The sequence below is a fragment of the Piliocolobus tephrosceles genome, chromosome 1 (genome assembly GCF_002776525.5).
Source record: "Piliocolobus tephrosceles isolate RC106 chromosome 1, ASM277652v3, whole genome shotgun sequence".
Classification (NCBI taxonomy): Eukaryota; Metazoa; Chordata; class Mammalia; order Primates; family Cercopithecidae; genus Piliocolobus; species Piliocolobus tephrosceles.
The window spans coordinates 186,632,278-186,651,485 of NC_045434.1; the positions used below are offsets into that span (position 1 = coordinate 186,632,278).

General features: G+C 38.6%; 1 protein-coding gene across 2 annotated transcripts in view; it reads right to left on the reverse strand.

Annotated features, from left to right (window-relative positions):
* Positions 1-19,208, reverse strand: part of LOC111555812 (argonaute RISC catalytic component 3) — a 123,834-nt gene that overhangs the window by 88,948 nt on the left and 15,678 nt on the right. The window contains exons 1-2 of one of the 2 annotated variants that reach the window (XM_023232171.1): positions 17,802-17,857; positions 89-209 (exon numbers count right to left, since the gene is read on the reverse strand). In XM_023232171.1, coding sequence (XP_023087939.1) covers positions 89-209; positions 17,802-17,830 — 150 coding nt within the window. In that variant the 5' untranslated portion in view covers positions 17,831-17,857. Of the gene's footprint in view, positions 1-88; positions 210-17,801; positions 17,858-19,208 lie in introns of those variants that run through there. The other variant, XM_023232170.2, reaches the window with a different exon arrangement.

Below are 19,208 nucleotides of genomic sequence, written 5' to 3' on the forward strand. Positions count from 1 at the left end.
TATGGATGGTAATAAAAATGGTAATAAATGCGCATAAAATGAGACACTTCAAAAATATACCTTTCCAATACAGGAATGCATATCTTACCCCTGTAGTTGCCACAGGAAGTGGATTGGCGGTGTAAAGACTTCTTTTTCCATCATAAACTGGTCTACGGTCTCCAAATATAGTTACTTTAAAATGCTGAACCATTGAGTCAACCACCTCCCTAAAGAAGGGAAACAATACATTCACATAATCCTCTGTAAGATGAAATACAAAAATATTAACAGAAGTAATTTCTGCCACTGTTTAAGGCTGTCAAAATTCTAAAAGACACTCAAATATGATAAAGATTTTGCTTTTAGAACCCTGGCTTAAGACACCAAAAAGATTGATTGTTGCCAAAAGATGGCATACATTTCACTAGACAGAGAAGAATGAAGCGAGCATATTACTTAATTCCAGGACACATTTGACCTGCAAAATATTCTTAGAAACTGATTCAACATCTCTTTCACCATCTCTAAGCACTCCCTAACATATTCACTTCTTTCTCCAAGAGTAGATATTCTTTCCTCTGTACTAAAAAAGCACCTAGTACATATCTCTATTAGAACACTTTCTCTATTATAATGATAATATATTTCAATTCTTCTGTGAGCCTCTTGAGAGCAGCAAACTTACCTGTATTCCTTTCTTCTCCCATCCTTATAGTACCTAGCTAGTAAAGATATCATAACACCTCCATTTTTACCCAGCAAACATTTGATCCAATGTAACTGACATAGAAAGATATTCAAGACTTATATATTTAAAGCTTACAGACTATATAGGGAATACCAAATTTTCACAAATCAACATTTATTTTTTGTACACACATTTGTAAAAGCAGAGTAAAGATATCTGAAAGGATATATTCCAAATGGTGGTTACCTCTAGACAGGGAAGGGACAGGATCACAGGGTCGCTTTTATTTTGTTTATAAAATCTAAATATATTACAATGAGAATGTACTCACATAGTATTGATATAACGTAAAACTAATTTAAAAGATTCAAGGCCAGGCACAGTGGTTCATGCCTGCAATCCCAGCACTTTAGGAGGCCAAGGCGGGTGGATCATCTGAGGTCAGGAGTTCGAGACCAGCCTGACCAACACGGAGAAACCCTGTTTCTACCAAAAATTCAAAATTAGCCGGGCACAGTGGTGCATGCCTGTAGTCCCAGCTACTTGGGAGGCTGAGGCAGGAGAATCGCTTGAACCCAGGAGGTGGAGGTTGTTGTGAGCCGAGATCACGCCATTGAACTCCTGCCTGGGCAACAAGAGCGAAACTCTGTCTCAAAAAAAAAAAAAAAATTCAAATCTAACTCAGTTAAGTGGGACAGGAACCCAGCATTTTCTGGAACAACAAAAACATCAAGCTGACTTGATACCCAGAGTGATTTTCTACATGGCACAAAGTTTCTATTTTTTTCCACCCTTTTCAATTTTGTTTTACTGGAACTACTGAAAACAGTATCAAGTCTCTTCTAGAGTAAATTTTACAACAAATACTTGATTCACCTATTCATTTTTTAGTTCAAAGCAAATTTCAATGATTTTCTGCCATTTTAAATTTTCCTTTGTGGCCATTATTACTAAATCTGGTTTCTTTCTTTTCTTTTCTTTCCCTTCTTTTTTTTTTTTTTGAGACAGTGTCTTGCTCTGTCACCCAGGATGGAGTGCAGTGGTGCGATCTCGGCTCACTGCAACCTCCGCCTCCCGGGTTCAAGCAATTCTCCTGCCTCAGCCGCCCAAGTAGCTGGGATTACAGGCGCGCGCCATCATGTCCAGCTAATTTTTGTACTTTTAGTAGAGACGGGGTTTCACCATATTGGCCAGGCTGGTCTTGAACTCCTAACCTGGTGATCCACCCGCCTTAGCCTCCTAAGGTGCTGGTTTCTTACGTGAAATTTTACAGATCTAATTTTTTGGGATGTTTTAACCATTTTGTCATTTTTTTTTTTTTTTTTTTTTTTACTCAACAGTAACCTGGTATAATTTCAACCTTACCAATTCTGGGAAACCCAATCAAATCACTCGAAGGATCAAAATGGAGGAGACTGAAATAGTAGGGCCAAAACATGTTAGGAATAAAAAATATCCTGCTTTAACTTAAACAGATTTACAAGAAAAAAAAAACCATCAAGAAGAGGGCAAAGGACATGAACAGACACTTCAAAAGAAGACATACATGCAGCCAACAAGCATATGAAAAAATGCTCAACATTAGTGATCATTAGAGAAATATGAATCAAAACCACAATGAGATACAATCTCATGCCAGTGAGAATGGCTACTATTAAAAAGTCAAAAAATAAGAGACGTTGGCAAGGTTGTGGAGAAAATGGAATGTTTATACACTGTTGGTGAGAGTGTAAATTAGTTCAACCATTGTGGAAAGCAATGTGGCAATTCCTCAAAGATGTAAAAACAGAACTACCATTTAACCCAGCAATCCCGTTACTAGGTATATACCCAAAGAAATATAAATTTTTCTATCATAAAGATATATGCATGTGTATGTTCATTGCAGCACTATTCAGAATAGCAAAGACATAGAATCAACCTAAATGCCCATCAATGGTACACTGGATTAAGAAAATGTGGTACATATACACCATGGAATACTATGCAGTCACAAAAAAGAATAAGATCATGTACTCTGCAGAACATGTATGGAGCTAGAGGCCGTTATCCTTAGCAAACTATCGCAGGAATAGAAACCCAAATACCGCATGCTCTCACTTAATAAGTGGGAGCTAAATGATGAGAACATATGGACCCACAGAGGAGAACTATAGACACTGGGGTCTACCAGAGGGTGGAGGGTGGGAGGAGGGAGCGTATCAGGAAAAATAACTAACGGGTACTAGGCTTAATACCTGGGTGACAAACCCCTGTGACACAAATTTACCTATATAACAAACCTGTACATATACCTCTGAACTTAAAATAAGTTAAATATATATACATATGTTCATACATAAATGTATACTCACATATCAAAGCAGGATATATACATACACGTATACAATTTTTTGCTACAATTTTGGCAACAACAAAAAAAATACATATATACCCCGCTTTGATGCCTAACACATAGTATATCCTCAATAAATGCTCTAACAGTGAATAACCTACCTCAATGAAATGCTGGAACTTCCAATGGAATGTATCTTAAGCTGAATTCAACACATCTCGTCAGAGTTAAATGTGGTTATCTTCTGTTTGCTACTCCTCTTTAATTAATAGTATCTCCATCTTCCCAGTTACCCAGATTCAAAACTTGGCTCATCTCTCACCCAACTGGTTGTTGACACCACGTCTTTGCAGTATTTCTTATACCAGTCCTTTACTTTCCATTCCCAATTTCCACAATCCTAAAGAAAAGCCTCATGTCCTCGTACCTAGATTATTTTGTTTCTTTTTTATGTTCTTAGTCTTTTTTTTTTAAACTCCAACCCAATTTACATTCACTGTTAAATAAGTTCCCAAGTCCCACTTTTATTCCTCAGGTACAAAATTTTTTTTTTTTTTTTTTTTTTTTTGAGACGGAGTCTCGCTCTGTCGCCCAGGTTGGAGTGCAGTGGCTGGATCTCAGTTCACTGCAAGCTCCGCCTCCTGGGTTTACGCCATTCTCCTGCCTCAGCCTCCCGAGTAGCTGGGACTACAGGTGCCCGCCACCTCACCCGGCTAGTTTTTTGTATTTTTTAATAGAGACGGGGTTTCACAGTGTTAGCCAGGATGGTCTCGATCTCCTGACCTCGTGATCCGCCCGTCTCGGCCTCCCAAAGTGCTTGGGATTACAGGGTTGAGCCACTGCGCCCGGCCAGGTACAAAATATTTAATCATACTCCTCAGTTCACAGTGTGTTATCATCATCTGTATTAATACCTCTCTTCTAACTGATTCATTTCTTTCCATCTCCATATCCTATCCCCATTCCCCTTTCCAAGAAGTTATTCTTCTAATTTGTTTGACAAACATTCTTCTATTTCTATGTTTTCCTAGTTTTACCCTCTGCATTAGATGTTTTAAAACCTATTGATGTTGCTGTGGTATATTTATTATAGTATATCTATTTTTATTATTTTTAAAAGATTTATCTGTAAAAAACTGGTTGTACACAATTTCAGTGACTTGGTTCATTGTTTCTGATTGATGCAAAGTACTCCACATGTTGTACTCCACTCCCGCAGCATTGCAGATTCACAGTATCTTTAATTGCCAGTCATCAAAAACAATGTTGAAATGAATTATGTCCTTACATGTCCCCTTACAAACCCATGTGAGAATTAATCTCTGCTTATAGACCCAGAAACAGACTGTTAGGTCAAAGTGAATCTTATCAAGAAAATGATGAATTGTCAAATTGTTCTCAAGACTGACTACACTAATCGGCACTCCTTGAGGCTCCTATTTCCCCGTGTCCAGCCAGTATGTAGCATTATCTAGCTTTGCTTTCTAATTTTTGTTAGCCTAATCGGTATAAACTAAAAGAATGTTTTAATTTAGACTTCTCTTACTACTAATGAATTTGAGAACTTCATCAAATTAAATTTCCCTTATGACTTCAAGCTTTTGAGGTATTAAGAAATACTTTCCTAATACTAAGTCACAAAAATAAATCATGTTTTATTAACTTTATAGTTTTGTCTATATTATTTTGGTTCTTCTTTATAAACAGCAGGGACCCAATTTTATTTATCTCCATCTAGTGAGCAGGTTTCTTCATGCCACCTACTAAATCAAGCTTATACTTAACTAATCTATTTGTAATGGCATTTTTATCTCATTCACTTGATTCATTGATAAATCAATCTGAGTTCTCTATACTGTCCCAGTGTTCTGTTTGTCTGTTCTTGTGCCAGTACCATATGTTTTCTTTTTTTTTTTGAGACGGAGTCTCGCTCTGTCACCCAGGTTGGAGTGCAGTGGCGCGATCTCGTATCACTGCAGCTCCGCCTCCTGGGTTCATGCCATTCTCCTGCCTCAGCCCCCCGAGTAGCTGGGACTACAGGCACCTGCTACCACGCCCAGCTAATTTTTTGTATTTTTAGTGGAGACGGGGTTTCACCGTGTTAGCCAGGATGGTCTCAATCTCCTGACCTCGTGATCCACCCGCCTCGGCCTCCCAAAGTGCTGGGATTACAGGCGTGAGCCACCACGCCTGGCCAGTACCATATGTTTTCACTATTACTAGAGTGTTTATTACGGGGCAGGGTAAGTTTCCTACTTTTTCTAAGTATACTTGAACACTGGAATAATTTTCTACCTTAGAAAACTATCAATACCATACAGAAAGGAAGCATATCTAGTGCCCTACATACAGTAAGTAATTAATAAACACCTGTTGGCTAAGAAACCTCCAACAACACATACTTGGAGGACATGACTAGCATGTTAAAAACATAAATTAGTGGCCGGGCGCGGTGGCTCAAGCCTGTAATCCCAGCACTTTGGGAGGCCGAGACGGGCGGATCACGAGGTCAGGAGATCGAGACCATCCTGGCTAACACGGTGAAACCCCGTCTCTACTAAAAATACAAAAACTAGCCGGGCGAGGTGGCGGGCGCCTGTAGTCCCAGCTACTCGGGAGGCTGAGGCAGGAGAATGGTGTAAACCCAGGAGGCGGAGCTTGCAGTGAGCTGAGATCTGGCCACTGCACTCCAGTCCAGGTGACAGAGCGAGACTCCGCCTCAAAAAAAAAAAAAAAAAAACATACATTAGTATGTTAAAAGCTACTAACTACAACAATGAACAAAATGAAGAAGAAACATAATAAGGGTAACTGTAATACCTAAACACTTACGTCTGAACACTTCAATTGTAATAAGAACAAATTAGAAAATCTCAACTTACCCACTGCTGCTGTGGAAAAGGGCTCTAAATGACTACAAGCCCCAAATGAGCTAACAGTATGATGTGGCTTCCTCAAAAGTAAAAAACTGAGGTTGCATATATTTAAGTACTCAGATAACCCACATAATAAGGCAGGTAACTATCCCACCATATATTAAAACAGATCATTTTACATCTTGGAGTACTCTGTTGAATTTGTGAAAAATGTAAGACCCTAAAAATTCAAATATAACGAGAAGGAGGCAATCCTCATAGAAGATCATGTAATATGAGTAAAAATAAATCAAACCAAGGATTTTTAGTCTGGAATAGGAAAGACTCAAAAGAAAATTACAGAATAAATCTTTGGCTATTTTGATAGATTGTCATGTGAAAAACTGAGTAGAAAGAACTAGGAAAAATAGTTGGAACATTAGACAGATTTTGGAGCAAAATTTTCACGATTTTCTAACCACCAGTTATTCAAAAGTAAATTACACTACCTTATAAAGTACCTGAGTTCATCTTTGCTAGAACTGTTCAAAGAGCTGCTATATGACCAACGGTCAGAGAAGATACAAATTTAAGATTAAAATGAAGTATCTGCGATACCCTCTTATAGTAAAATTTAATTTTAAAAATACCAAATAATGAAACATTGTAAATTTTATCACGGTAAATCATATCATGGCATTAAATATTACTCTTATGAATAATTACACTTACATTTGACAATTTAATTCAGAGTCTTAAGGAAAAAGGATTGGAATTCTATAGTATACTGGTTAATTTTTTCACTCGACAGTTTTTTAAGTTCATAACTGACAAAACCTATGCTACAAAGAGAGTCATCTTTCATGAGGGCCACCAGTTATTATTTTTTTAACCTCTCACTAATATGATGCAATTAATTCATATATTTAGATTTTTTTTTTTAAAGAGATGGGGTCTCACTATGTTACCCATGCTGGTCTCGAACTCCTGGGTTCAAGCAATCCTCCTGTCTCAGCCTCCCAGCGTGTTGAGATTACACATGTGAGCCACCATGCCTGGCCAGATCCATATATTTAGACTTTTAGCGAAAAAAAGAAAAAAAATTTTTTTTTGAGACCAGGTCTTGCTCTGTTGCCCAGACTCGAGTGCAGTGATGTGATCATAGCTCACTGTAACCTAGAACTCTTGGGCTCAAGTGATCCTCCTGCCTTGGCCTTCTGATTAACTGGGAATATAGGCATCCAGCATATTTTAGTGTGCAAGCTAACAAAATGACAAACCTAGGGAGAGCAAATTCTCATTTCTTATCTTAAAGGATATTATGGAAAAGCGTAGTTTATTAGAATCTTTAACAGGTAGGCATGTAGAACTAGAGAAAAATACTCTTTAAAATAGTAATTTATCTAGTGTCCTAAGCCATCTAGTCAGCTACAGTAGCAAAGGTGCTATTGTATTACAATGAAACTTGGAATTGGGAAACTACCAACCTGAGAAACCTTTAAAATATATGATAATATAAGTACTGAAATAAGTAGGCATGAGTTTTTAGTCCCATTCTGTCACTAAGTTGTTAAGAAAGTTATTTAACCTCTCTGATTTGAGTTTCTTTATCAATAAAAATGAGGTAACAGTCTCGGGAACCAAATAGAATATTAATGAAAATAATTTGGAGATTAAAAAAAGCAAACATGTATAATATTTTTCTATTAAAATTTAAGCATAATTATCTCACAAATATATTTTAAGAATTATACTGAAGTATTCCAAATAACAAATGAATACACTACAATGTTTTAGCATCAAACACAGTAAATTAACACAAAAAATGAATAATTCTGGTAATTAACATAAACTGATAACTGGGTTTCCTCTATATTTTATGACATTAGTCTTTTATTATAACAACAGAGTTAGGAGTGGAATCTTTTGTTCAAATATAGTACTTTTAGCAAAATATTTAAGTGTATATTGTTAAACCAGTTCTTAGCTTACCATAAGTAGTAAAACTAGACTAAAAAAATTCATAAAATATTTTAACTTCTAAAACAGTGATTGGCAAAGTAATTTGGGAAACAAAATCTGAGTAAACACGGATAAGAACATCTAACCAATCTTTAGTGGCTTCCTTTCACTAATAACCTTAGTCTGAGAAGAAAAGAATACTTGCAGAATTACACTGTGGTGCGTTTTTTAGAACGTCAAGCTAGAATTTAAGAAACCTTAAGAATAACTGGTAATTACTCCAAAAATGAAATCTACCTGCATACATTAGATCTTCTAAAGGAGTACAGCCTATTCTACTACCCTTACCTCAATCACTACTTCCTATATTCTGATATCAACTCTTTTGACTCCATCATGCTCTGGTGCACAGACTATAAAGTAAAATTTAATAGTAATTTCATTAAGTCCCATTTTGCCACCTGACTTATACAGCAGAAAAATGGTAGGAGGCAGAAACTTTAATGTAAAAAAGAGGAGAGCAAATTATTTTCCTGTGAGTTGTAATTACTATAAGCTTACAGAGATCCACCTCCATCTCACTTTATTAGGTACCTCTTAATTCTCTGCTCTCAAAAGACAGAATGAAAAATATTATTCTAGTCTACAGAAGATAACATGAAAGAATATTTTCCCCAAAAGTTGATTGACATTACCCATGGCTACAATAAACGACTGTGTCACTACAGTATAGACAGAAAGAAGACTGCTAAAGTATAACAAAATGTCAAAATCATCCAGAGGTTTACAAAACACAACAAAAACAGCTGGCAGTCTCTCTTTGTATCCTTCCAATCTCTAACTTATCTTTGTAACTCTGTGGTTATTAGCAGAGAAGGTAGCCAATAAATACTTAGCAACAAGATAAACTTTAAGGTATGCAAAATAGAGAAGAGAGGGATTATATTTTAGATCTTTTTTCTTTTTTCTTGTTTTTTTTGAGACAAGGTCTGGCTCTGACGCCCAGGCTGGAGTGCAGTGGTGCAATCTCAGCTCACAGCAACCTCTGCCTGCTGGGCTCAAGCCATCCTCCTGTCTCAACCTCCCGAGTAGTTGGGACTACAGGAGTGTGCCACCATGCCCAGCTAATTTTTGTATTTCTTGTAGAGATGGGGTTTCATCATGTTGCCCAGGCTGGTCTTGAACTCCTGAGTTAAAGTGATCCGTCTGCTCACCTCGGCCTCCCAAAGTGCTGGGTAGAATATTTTTTTGATGCGGAGTCTTACTCTGTCACCTAGACTGGAGTGCAATGGCGTGATCTCAACTCACTGCAACCTCTACCTCTTGGGTTCAAGCAATTCTTCTGACTCAGCCTCCTGGGTAGCTGGGATTACAAACATGCACCACCATGCCTGGTTAATTTTTTTATTTTTAGTAGAAACAGGATTTCACCATGTTGGCCAGGCTGGTCTCGAACTCCAGACCTCGTGATCTGCCCGCCTTGGCCTCCCAAAGGGCTGGGATTACAGGCGTAAGCCACCGCACCCAGTCAGGATAAATTTTTAATACTTTTTTATTTTTTTAAAGATACAGGTCTTGTTCTATCACCCAGAGGATGGAGTGCAGTGGTTCAATCATGGCTCACTGCAGCTTCCACCTCCTGAAGTGAGCAATCCCCTCACCTCAGCCTCCTGAGTAGCTAGGACTATAGGTGTACACCATTATATCTGGCTAATTTTTACGTTTTTCATACAGCAGGGGTCTCCCTATGTTGCCCAGGCTGGCCTCGAAATCCTGGCCTCAAGCACTCCTCCTGCCTTGGCCTCCCAAAGTGCTGGAATTATAGGCCTCACATGTGCCACTGCACTTGGCCAAAATTTTAACACTTTATAATACAAAATCGATACTGAGCATTTTTGCTTTTTTGAGATGGAGTCACACTCTGTTGCCCAGGCTGGAGTGCAGTGGCACAATCTCTGCTCACTGCAACCTTCACCTCCCAGGTTCAAGCAATTCTCGTGCCTTAGCATCCCCAGTAGCTGGGATTACAAGAGCCTGCCACCTCACCCGGTTAATTTTTGCATTTTTAGTAGAGACGGGGTGTCACCATGTTAGCCAGGTTGGTCTCGAACTCCTGACCTCAAGTGATCTGCCTGCCTCAGCCTCACAAAGTACTGGGATTACAGGCATGAGCCACTGCGCCCAGCTCATATAGAGCATTTTACTACACACCATCTTTGTAGTCATTCCATATGTGAGTTCTTTTTATCAGGCCACTGACTTCTTTTTTTTGTTTTTGAGACAGTCTCGCTCTGTTGCCCAGGCTGGAGTGCAGCGGTATGATCTCAGCTTACTGCAACCTTCACCTTCTGGGTTCAAGCAATTCTCGTACCTCAGCCTCCCAAGTAATCCAAGCTGGGATTACAGGCGTGTACCACCATGTACGGCTAATTTTTGTATTTTTAGTAGAGATGGGGTTTTACCATATTGGCCAGGCTGGTCTCAAACTCCTGGGTTCAAGTTATCTGCCCACCTTGGCCTCCCAAAGGGCTGGGATTACAAGCATAAGCCACTGCACCAGGCTGGGCTACCAACTTCTTAGCCATGTGTAATGGTGAATTTTCAGTGTTTACACGCCTGGCTTTGTTTAGCATTTGCCACTGTACTCAAATTTTGTTCCTTGAAAATCATGATCCTTAAGGCCAGGTGTAGGGGCTCACGCCTGTAATCCTAGCACTTTGGGAGGCTGAGGTGGGCAGATTGCCTGAGCTCAGGAGTTTGAGACCAGCCTGGGCATCACAGTGAAATCCCATCTCTGCTAAAAATACAAAAAATTAGCCAGGCATAGTGACGTGCACCTGTAGTCCCAGCTACTCAGGAGGCTGAGACAGGAGAATTGCTTGACCCCGGAAGACGGAGGTTACAGTGAGCCAAGATCACGTGATCATGCCACTGAACTCCAGCCTGGGCGACAGAGCAGGACTCCATCTCCAAAAGAGAAAAAAACAAAAAGAAAGAAAATCATGATCTTTATCTTGCCTTTTCTGAAATAGCTTCTACTTTGTCCTGGTTCTCCTATCTTTCCAATCTCTGTGTGTCTTCACTGGCAAACCTGAAATAATATTATCTCAGAGATCTAGTCTCAGTTGTTTTATATGTTTACATACTTCTCCAGTTTTTAACTATCACCTACATGCTGATGAATCACAATCTCCATTTTGACTTATCACCTGACACTTAGCTAGACACTTATTTCCAATAACCTACTGAACTTCTGCCATTTTGATGTTTCTTAATGCAATTCATCCTCTAAATATTCAAACTAGTATATAAAAACATGGTCCCTTCAGAATCTGTATTTCTGTTAAAACCATTACTAATGCACAAGCTAGGAACTATGAAGCCATTCTTATTACTATCCTTTCCTTACATACCTAAATTGTTCATTCTTTTTCTGAATCTTCCATCTATGCCCTCCATCATCATTATTGCCACTGTGTCTTTGAACCTATTATCTATAATCCAGAAAAATATGTACCAGAGGTGCCAAGGGGTATGTTGAAGTATGAAGAAAAATTAGATGTATTTATATTTAATTTTCATCGAACAATTAGGAATTAAGATTTACTAATATTCATGAATATGGATTGATACTGGTGCCTTCACTTACTAGATGGTCAGGTGCAACACACGGTACACCAGGAATCCTAGAAGAGTAACCGGAGTTCTGCAACACATAAGAGTTAAGGTCAGACACAGTGGCTCATGCCTGTAATTCCAACACTTTGGGAAGCCGAGGTGTGCAGATCGCTTGAGACCAAGAGTTCAACGTCAGCCTGGGCAACATGGCGAAACCCTGTTTCTACAAAAAATACAAAAATGAGCCCGGCATGGTGGTATGTGCCTGTAGCCCCAGCTACTATGGAGGCTGAGGTGGGAGGATTGCTTGGGCCCAGGAAGTCGAGGCTGCAGTAAGCCCTGTTCACGCCACTGCACTCCAGCCTTGGTGACAGAGTGAGACTCTGTCTCAATTTAAACAAACAAACAAAAAAAGAGTTAACAGTGGACTTCTCGTTTATTCATTTTTGGCATGCTGCAACTTTTTATAGTTTAAGTGTGTGACACACATTCAGTCAGGGTTTTTTGTACCATTAATCTGAAAAGTTCAAGTTATTTAAATATATTTTTAAATAGTTCATTTCAAAATTTTCTTTCTCACCTTTAATTTTTCCATAGTTACATATTAAAACAGTAGTACCCATCAATAAATTATAGTTTTTGAAATGTGTGTGCATTTATATCTATATGTATTTTTTTAGTACATGGTCAAATTTTAATTAATGGGGAGGTGTGATCAATGGTTTGAAGACCACTGACCTAGACTACTACAACAGCCTTCTAAATGTTCTCCAAGACTCGAGTCTTTCTCATCTCTCATTCACCACACTGTCATCAAGTATGGTCCTAAATACAGATGTTCTTCATTTGCTTAAAAGGTTCCACTGGCTCTCTACTATTTCTGAATTCACAAGCCTTAGAATGGATTTAAGATTCTTGATAACCTACTCCCGAGCTAACTTTTCAGACTCAGCTCTAGTTACTCTATTTATACTGGCCTGTTTCTGTTACACCAACATGTCACACCTTTGCTCATGCTCTCTATATGGATTATTCTTTCTCCCTGTACACTGGACAACTTCATGTTGTAGCATATATCAGTAGAGGCAGGTGCTGCATAACTTTTCAGTCAATTACAGACCATATACATGATGGTGGTCCCATAAGATTATATATTTTTACTGTACCTTTTGTGATACAACTATTTTGCTCAAATACCATGTAATATACCACATCCTCCTCCTTACCCAAAGGCAGGAATCATTACTCTTTCATCACAGTACATAATGTGCATATCACAGAATTTGTCACTCCATATGGAATTTAAAATCTTTAAAGAGATCATGTTTTATCTATCTTGTTATTGCTAGAACCTAGCACAGTGCCTGACACAAAATAGGAGTAAACAGTTAATGAAAACATAGAGAAGATCCAAAAATGATCTTTAAATTTCTATATATCCTGTAAATCTAGTACCAATAGCATAGTACCTTGGAATAAACATGTGGTAAGTTCAGATAAATGGTTTAAATAGATTTAAGTTAACCTAACAAAAAAAATTGGAGCAGGTTAAAGTAAACAAATCAAGGTACATTCATACAATAGAACACTATACAGCTATTATAATTTATATCTACACAAATAGGTAGATGTTGGTAAAAATACCTATGTACTAGTCCCTTGTGTGTAAATATTTGTTAATTTATGAAAGTATCTTCAAATTTCAACTATATTATCGGAATGTTAGTCAAAAGGCTAATTTCTACTTAGTATTGTATTTAGACGCCACTCTAAAAGAATTTCAAGATGTGAAATAATTATCATCTGTTAGCTTTCCTATCTTCCAAGTGATTAAAAGGAAAATAAAACTTGTTTATTAGCTGACATATTTTGTATAATAGTTTCCCCAAGACCACTAAACACTCAAAACTACACCATTTGGTTTTTACTGGTAGGGTTTTCTGAAGTATGTTGTCTAAATCATTTTAATGAGAAGTATGCCCTTCTATAGATACGACAACAAAATCACAAGCGACAAAAGAAAAAACAAGTTAGATATCATCAAAATTTAAAAAGTTTGTGCTTCAAAGGACACCATCAAGACAGTGAACACAAAACATGTATAAACAGAAAAATTTTGCAAATCATATATCTAATAAGGGACTTTTATCTAGAACACATAATGAACTTCTATAACTCAATAACAAAAAGACAAATAACCCAATTTAAAAATGGGCAGCCAGGCACAGTGGCTCATGCCTGTAATCCCAGCACTTTGGGAGGGTGAGGCGGGTGAATCACCTGAGGTCAGAGGTTCGAGACCAGCCTGGCCAATATAGTGAAACCCCATCTCTACTAAAAACTACAAAACTTAGCCAGGCATGGTGGTGTTCACCTGTAGTCTCTGCTACTCAGGAGGCTGAGGCAGGAGAATTGCTTGAACCTGGGAGGTGGAGGTTGCAGTGAGCTGAGATTCTGCCACTGCACTCCAGCCTGGGCAATAGAGTAAGACTCTGTCTCAAAAAAAATTAGCAAAGGACCTAAACAGACATTTCTCCAAAGAAAATATACAAATGGCCAATAAGTGTATGAAAAAATGCTCAATATCAGTCATCAGGAAAACGCAAGTCAAAACGACAATGAGATAAAACTTCACATCCACTAGGATGGCTGTAATTCTTAAAAAGACAAATAATAACAAATATTGGTGAGAATGTGGGAAAACTTATCTTCACACACTGCTAGTCGGAATGTAAAATGGTGCAGACACTTTCTTCTTCTTTCTTCTTTTTTTTTTTTTTTTCTTTTTAATAGAAATGGTGTCTCACTACATGCTCAGGCTGGTCTCGAATTCCTGGGCTCAAGCGATCCTTTTGCCTCAGCCTCCCAAAGTGTTGGGATTACAGGCGTGAGCCACCATGTCTGGCTGGTGCAGCCACTTTGGAAAAGAGTCTGGCAGCTTCTCAAAAGGTTAAACATAGAGTTATCATATGATATCACTCTTAGGTATATATCCAAAATAAATGAAAATGTATGTCCACACAAAATCCTGCATATGAATGTTTATCGCAGCATTACTTGTAGTAGCCAAAAATGGCAACAACCCAAATGTTCATCAAATGATGGATAAACAAAATGTATTATATCCATACAATGGAACAAAGTACAGTTATGCATCACTTAACAATGGGGATATGTTCTGGGAAATGCATTATCATTTTGTTGTGTGAATACCATAGAGTGTGCTTACAAATACCTAGACAGTAGAGCCTACTACACAACTAAGCTATATGGTATGGCTTATTACTCGTGGGCTGCAAACCTGTACAGCACATTACTATACTGAATACCGTAGGCAACTGTAACACAGCGGTATTTGTGTATCTAAACATAAAAAGGTACAATAAAAATACGATATTATAATCTTATGGGACCACCATCATATATGTGGTCTGTAATTGAAACGTTATGCAGTGCCTGAATATACTGATACATGCTACAACATGAATGAACCTTGAAATCATTATGCAAAAAGAAGCCAGTCACAAAAGGCCACATGGTATATGATTCCATTTATAAGAACTATCCAGATGGATGCAGTGGCTCACACCTGTAATCCTAGCACTTTGGGAGGCCAAGGTAGGTGGATCATTTGAAGTCACAAGTTTGAGCCCAGGCGGGCCAACATGGTGAAATCCCGCCTCTACTAAAAATACAAAAATTAACCAGGCTTGGTGGCAGGTGTCTGTAGTTCCAGCTACTCAGGAGGCTGAGGCAGGAGAACTGCTTGAACTCAGGAGGCGGAGGTTGCAGTGAGCCGTGATCGAGCCACTGCACTGTAGCGTAGGTGACAGAGCGAGACTCTGTCTGTCGGAAAGGAAAGGAAAGGAAAGGAAAGGGAAGGGAAGGGGAAGGGGAAGGGGAAGGGGAAGGGAAAGGGAAAGGGAAAGGAAAGGAAGAAAGAAGGGAGGGAGGGAGGGAAAGAAGGAAGGAAGGAAGGAAGGAAGGAAGGAAGGAAGGAAGGGAGGGAAAGAAAGAGAGGAAGGAAGGAGGGAGGGAGGGAAAGAAAGAGAAAAGAAAGAGAAAAAAAGGAAGGAAAGGAACGAAAGGAAAAAGAAAGAAAGAAGGAAAGAAAGGAAAGAAAAGAAAGGAAAAGAAAAAGAAAAGAAAGAAAGGAAAGAAGGAAACAAAGAAAGAAAGATCCAGAACAGGCAAATCTACAGAGAAAGAAAGTAGATTAGTGGTTTGCAAGGACTGTGGGGAGGTAGTAATGGGCAGTGACTGCTAATGAGTATGGGGTTTCTTTTTGAGAGGATGAAATGTTCTAAAATTAGATTGAAATAATGGCTGTACATCCTCTCTGGAAATATATTAAAAACCATTGAGGTGTACATTTTAAATGGGTGAATTATGGCATGTAAATTATATATCCATCAAGTTATTTAAAAGGAAATATGCCCCCTCTTGGCATACTATCCAACTATAACACTATAAAAATGACATTCCTAACAGCAGAAAAGGAGTTTTTTTAAACACATTGCTGCTCTGAGATTTCCATTTGAAAAGCCAAAATTGGATCAATATAGATTTACTTTTTTCTAAAATTCAATCATCTGCCTGGGTGCAGTGGCTCATGCCTATAATCCCAGCAATTTGAAAGGCCAAGATGGGTGGATGTCTTGAGCCCATCAGTTTGAGACCAGCCTGGGAAACATGGCAAAACTCTGTGTCTACAAAAAGTAGAAAAATTAGCCAGGCATGCTCCTGGTCTCAGCTACCTAGGAGGCTGAGGTGGGAGGATTGCTTGAGCCTGGGGAGGTCAAGGCTGCAGTGAACTGTGATCGTGCCACTACACTCCAGCCTGGGTGACAGAGCGGGACCCTGTTTCAAAATAAATAAATAAAATAAAACTCAATCATCAGTATTAAACATTATATCAATATGAAATATGCAGAAATATTTAGCATATTATTAATCATCATAGAATATTAACAGTAACAGTAGTAAAAATGATGTTTAATTTGTAAAAGAAAGCTGAACCAAAATAATGCAACCATGGCCGGGTACAGTGGCTCACGCCTGTGATCCTAGCATTTTGGGAGGCCAAGGCGGGTGGATCACCTGAGGTCAGGAGTTTGAGACCAGCCTGATCAACATGGCGAAACCCCGTCTCTACTAAAAATACAAACATTAGGCTGGGCGTGGTGGCTCATGCCTGTAACCCCAGTGCTTTGGGAGGCCGAGGCGGGGGGATCACGACGTCAGGAGATCGAGACCATCCTGGCTAACACGGTGAAACCCCGTCTCTACCAAAAATACAAAAAAATTAGCTGGGTGTGGTGGCGGGCACCTGTAGTCCTAGCTACTTGGGAGGCTAAGACAGGAGAATGGTGTGAACCCAGGAGGCGGAGCTTGCAGTGAGCCGAGACGGCGCCACTGAACTCCAGCCTGGGAGACAGAGAGAGACTCCGTCTCAAAACAAACAAACAAAAAAACCACTAGCTGGGCACAGGCGCCTGTAATTCCAACTACTCAGGAGGCTGAGGCAGGAGAATTGCTTGAACCTGGGAGGTGGAGGTTGTAGTGAGCTGAGAACACACCATTACACTCTAACCTGGGCGACAGAGTGAGACTCTGTCTACAAATAAATAAAATAAAAATGCAACCACAATCTACTACTATTTTAAGATTCCTTCAAATTTTTATTCATGCTTTAAAATAATGTAGTTATAATCATGCTGTATATATAATTTTTAACATGTATTTATTCCATTATTTAATGGTTTTGAATAAATACATATACTATCTATTCAAGGTATATTTAGAGGTTGGACAAACTAGCATAAAGTCTCAAGTTACAGAATTTATACTCTGGGTCATAATGTTTCTAAAAATACGGAAACCATTCACCTATTAGAAACTAGTAACATTTGAAATATACTTAACATACATACTCTTTTACCAAAAGCTTACTTTCAATCAAAATCATTTAATAGGGGGAAAAGAAGGAAGGAAAGAATCTCCTTCCCCCACTTGTCCCCCAACACAAAACGGAGTGAGGAAAGGACAAAAAAAGCAATGGACAGAAAATCTAAAGAATAAATTTGTAGAAAGGTTGACCCACAAAATGATTCACCAGCATTTCCTGGATATTATGCCTAAGAGGACTCCAACTGAAAGGGGCAATTGTTTGGCTATGTCTTTCTACTATGATGATTAATGCCTTAGTGCCAAATATTTGTTCATGTGGCATGTGGACAAGAAAAACTTCATGCATGTTAATTTAAGTATTAAAAAATTTAAGTCACTAAGAAGAGAATAACTATGACTTTATAGAAGGCAACAATATAAAATTTTTTTTTTTTTTGAGACGGAATCTTACTCTGTCGCCAGGCTAGAGTGCAGTGGCATGATGTCGCCTCACTGCAACCTCTGCCTCCCGGGTTCAAGAGATTGTCTTGCCTCAGTCTCCCGAGTAGCTGCCTGTAATCCCAGCACTTTGGGAGCATCACTCGAGCTCAGGAGTTCAAAACCAGCCTGGGCAACATGGGGAGACTTCATCTCCTGTAAATAAAAAAATTTTTAAATGATCTTGGTGTGGTGGTGCCTGTAGTTCCAGCTAGGAGGCTTAAGTGGAAGGATCACTGGAGTCCAGGAGGTTGAGAACGCAGTGAGCTATGACTGTGCCACTGCGCTTCAAAGCCTGGGAGACAGATTGAGACCCTGACTTTTTAAAAAAAGAAATAAAACAATTTAATATTTTGGATAAGTTAAATTAGACATAACTGAACCACTGCATTCTGTCCCTTAACTGTTTTGCTAATATTGAAAACGAATTGTTAAGTTCTATCTAGTCCCTTCTAATGCCTAGAATTCCAGTTGTTGAAGCATAGGAACTGAGCCACCACACCAGTTTCAGAAGACCACCAAGTTTTAACTGACTAGTCATGCAGTAATACTGTAAAAACTGAAGACAAAAGCAAGTCAGCTGAAGAAAATGGAATAAGTTTTGCAGATGTTGATATTAAATCAAAGCAATATTATTAACAAAGTATAAAGCTGATTTACGCCATTTTTGGAATTCCAAACAAGTCCTACAGTTCCTATAAAAACTTGGGCCGGGTGTGGTGGCTCACGCCTATAATCCCAGCACGTTGGGAGGCCGAGGCGGGTGGATCACCTGAGGTCGGGAGTTTGAGACCAGCCTGACCAACATGGAGAAGCCCTGTCTCTACTAATAACACAAAATTAGCTGGGCATGGTGGCACATGCCTGTAATTCCAGCTACTCAGGAGGCTGAGGCAGGAGAATCACTTAAACCCGGGAGGCAGAGGTTGCAGTGAGTAGAGATTGTGCCATTGCACTCCAGCCTAGGCAATGACAGCAAAACTCCATCCATCTAAAAAAAAAAAAAAAAGAAAATAATAATAATACTAAAAAAAAAAACTCAAAAACATGATAAAATGATTAAAATTTTAATGAGAAAAATTTAAAAACTTCCCACTTGGAGACATTTAAATTACAAATCTAAATTACTGGTACCGGCAAAAAAATGTAAGATAAAGCAACCTAAAGACGGAATGTAATTAAGGATGTCAAAAGAATCGTAAGTTAAAACCAGAATGTACCACACCAATTTTCTCACAAACTTAATACATTGAGCACATAAATATGAAATTCTATGCTATACAACTTTATATACACATATATAATACACAAATTCTCCTTTACCCACCCCCCCACCAAAAAAAAAAAACCAAAAATGTTAGGCAAGAGAAAGAATAAATGT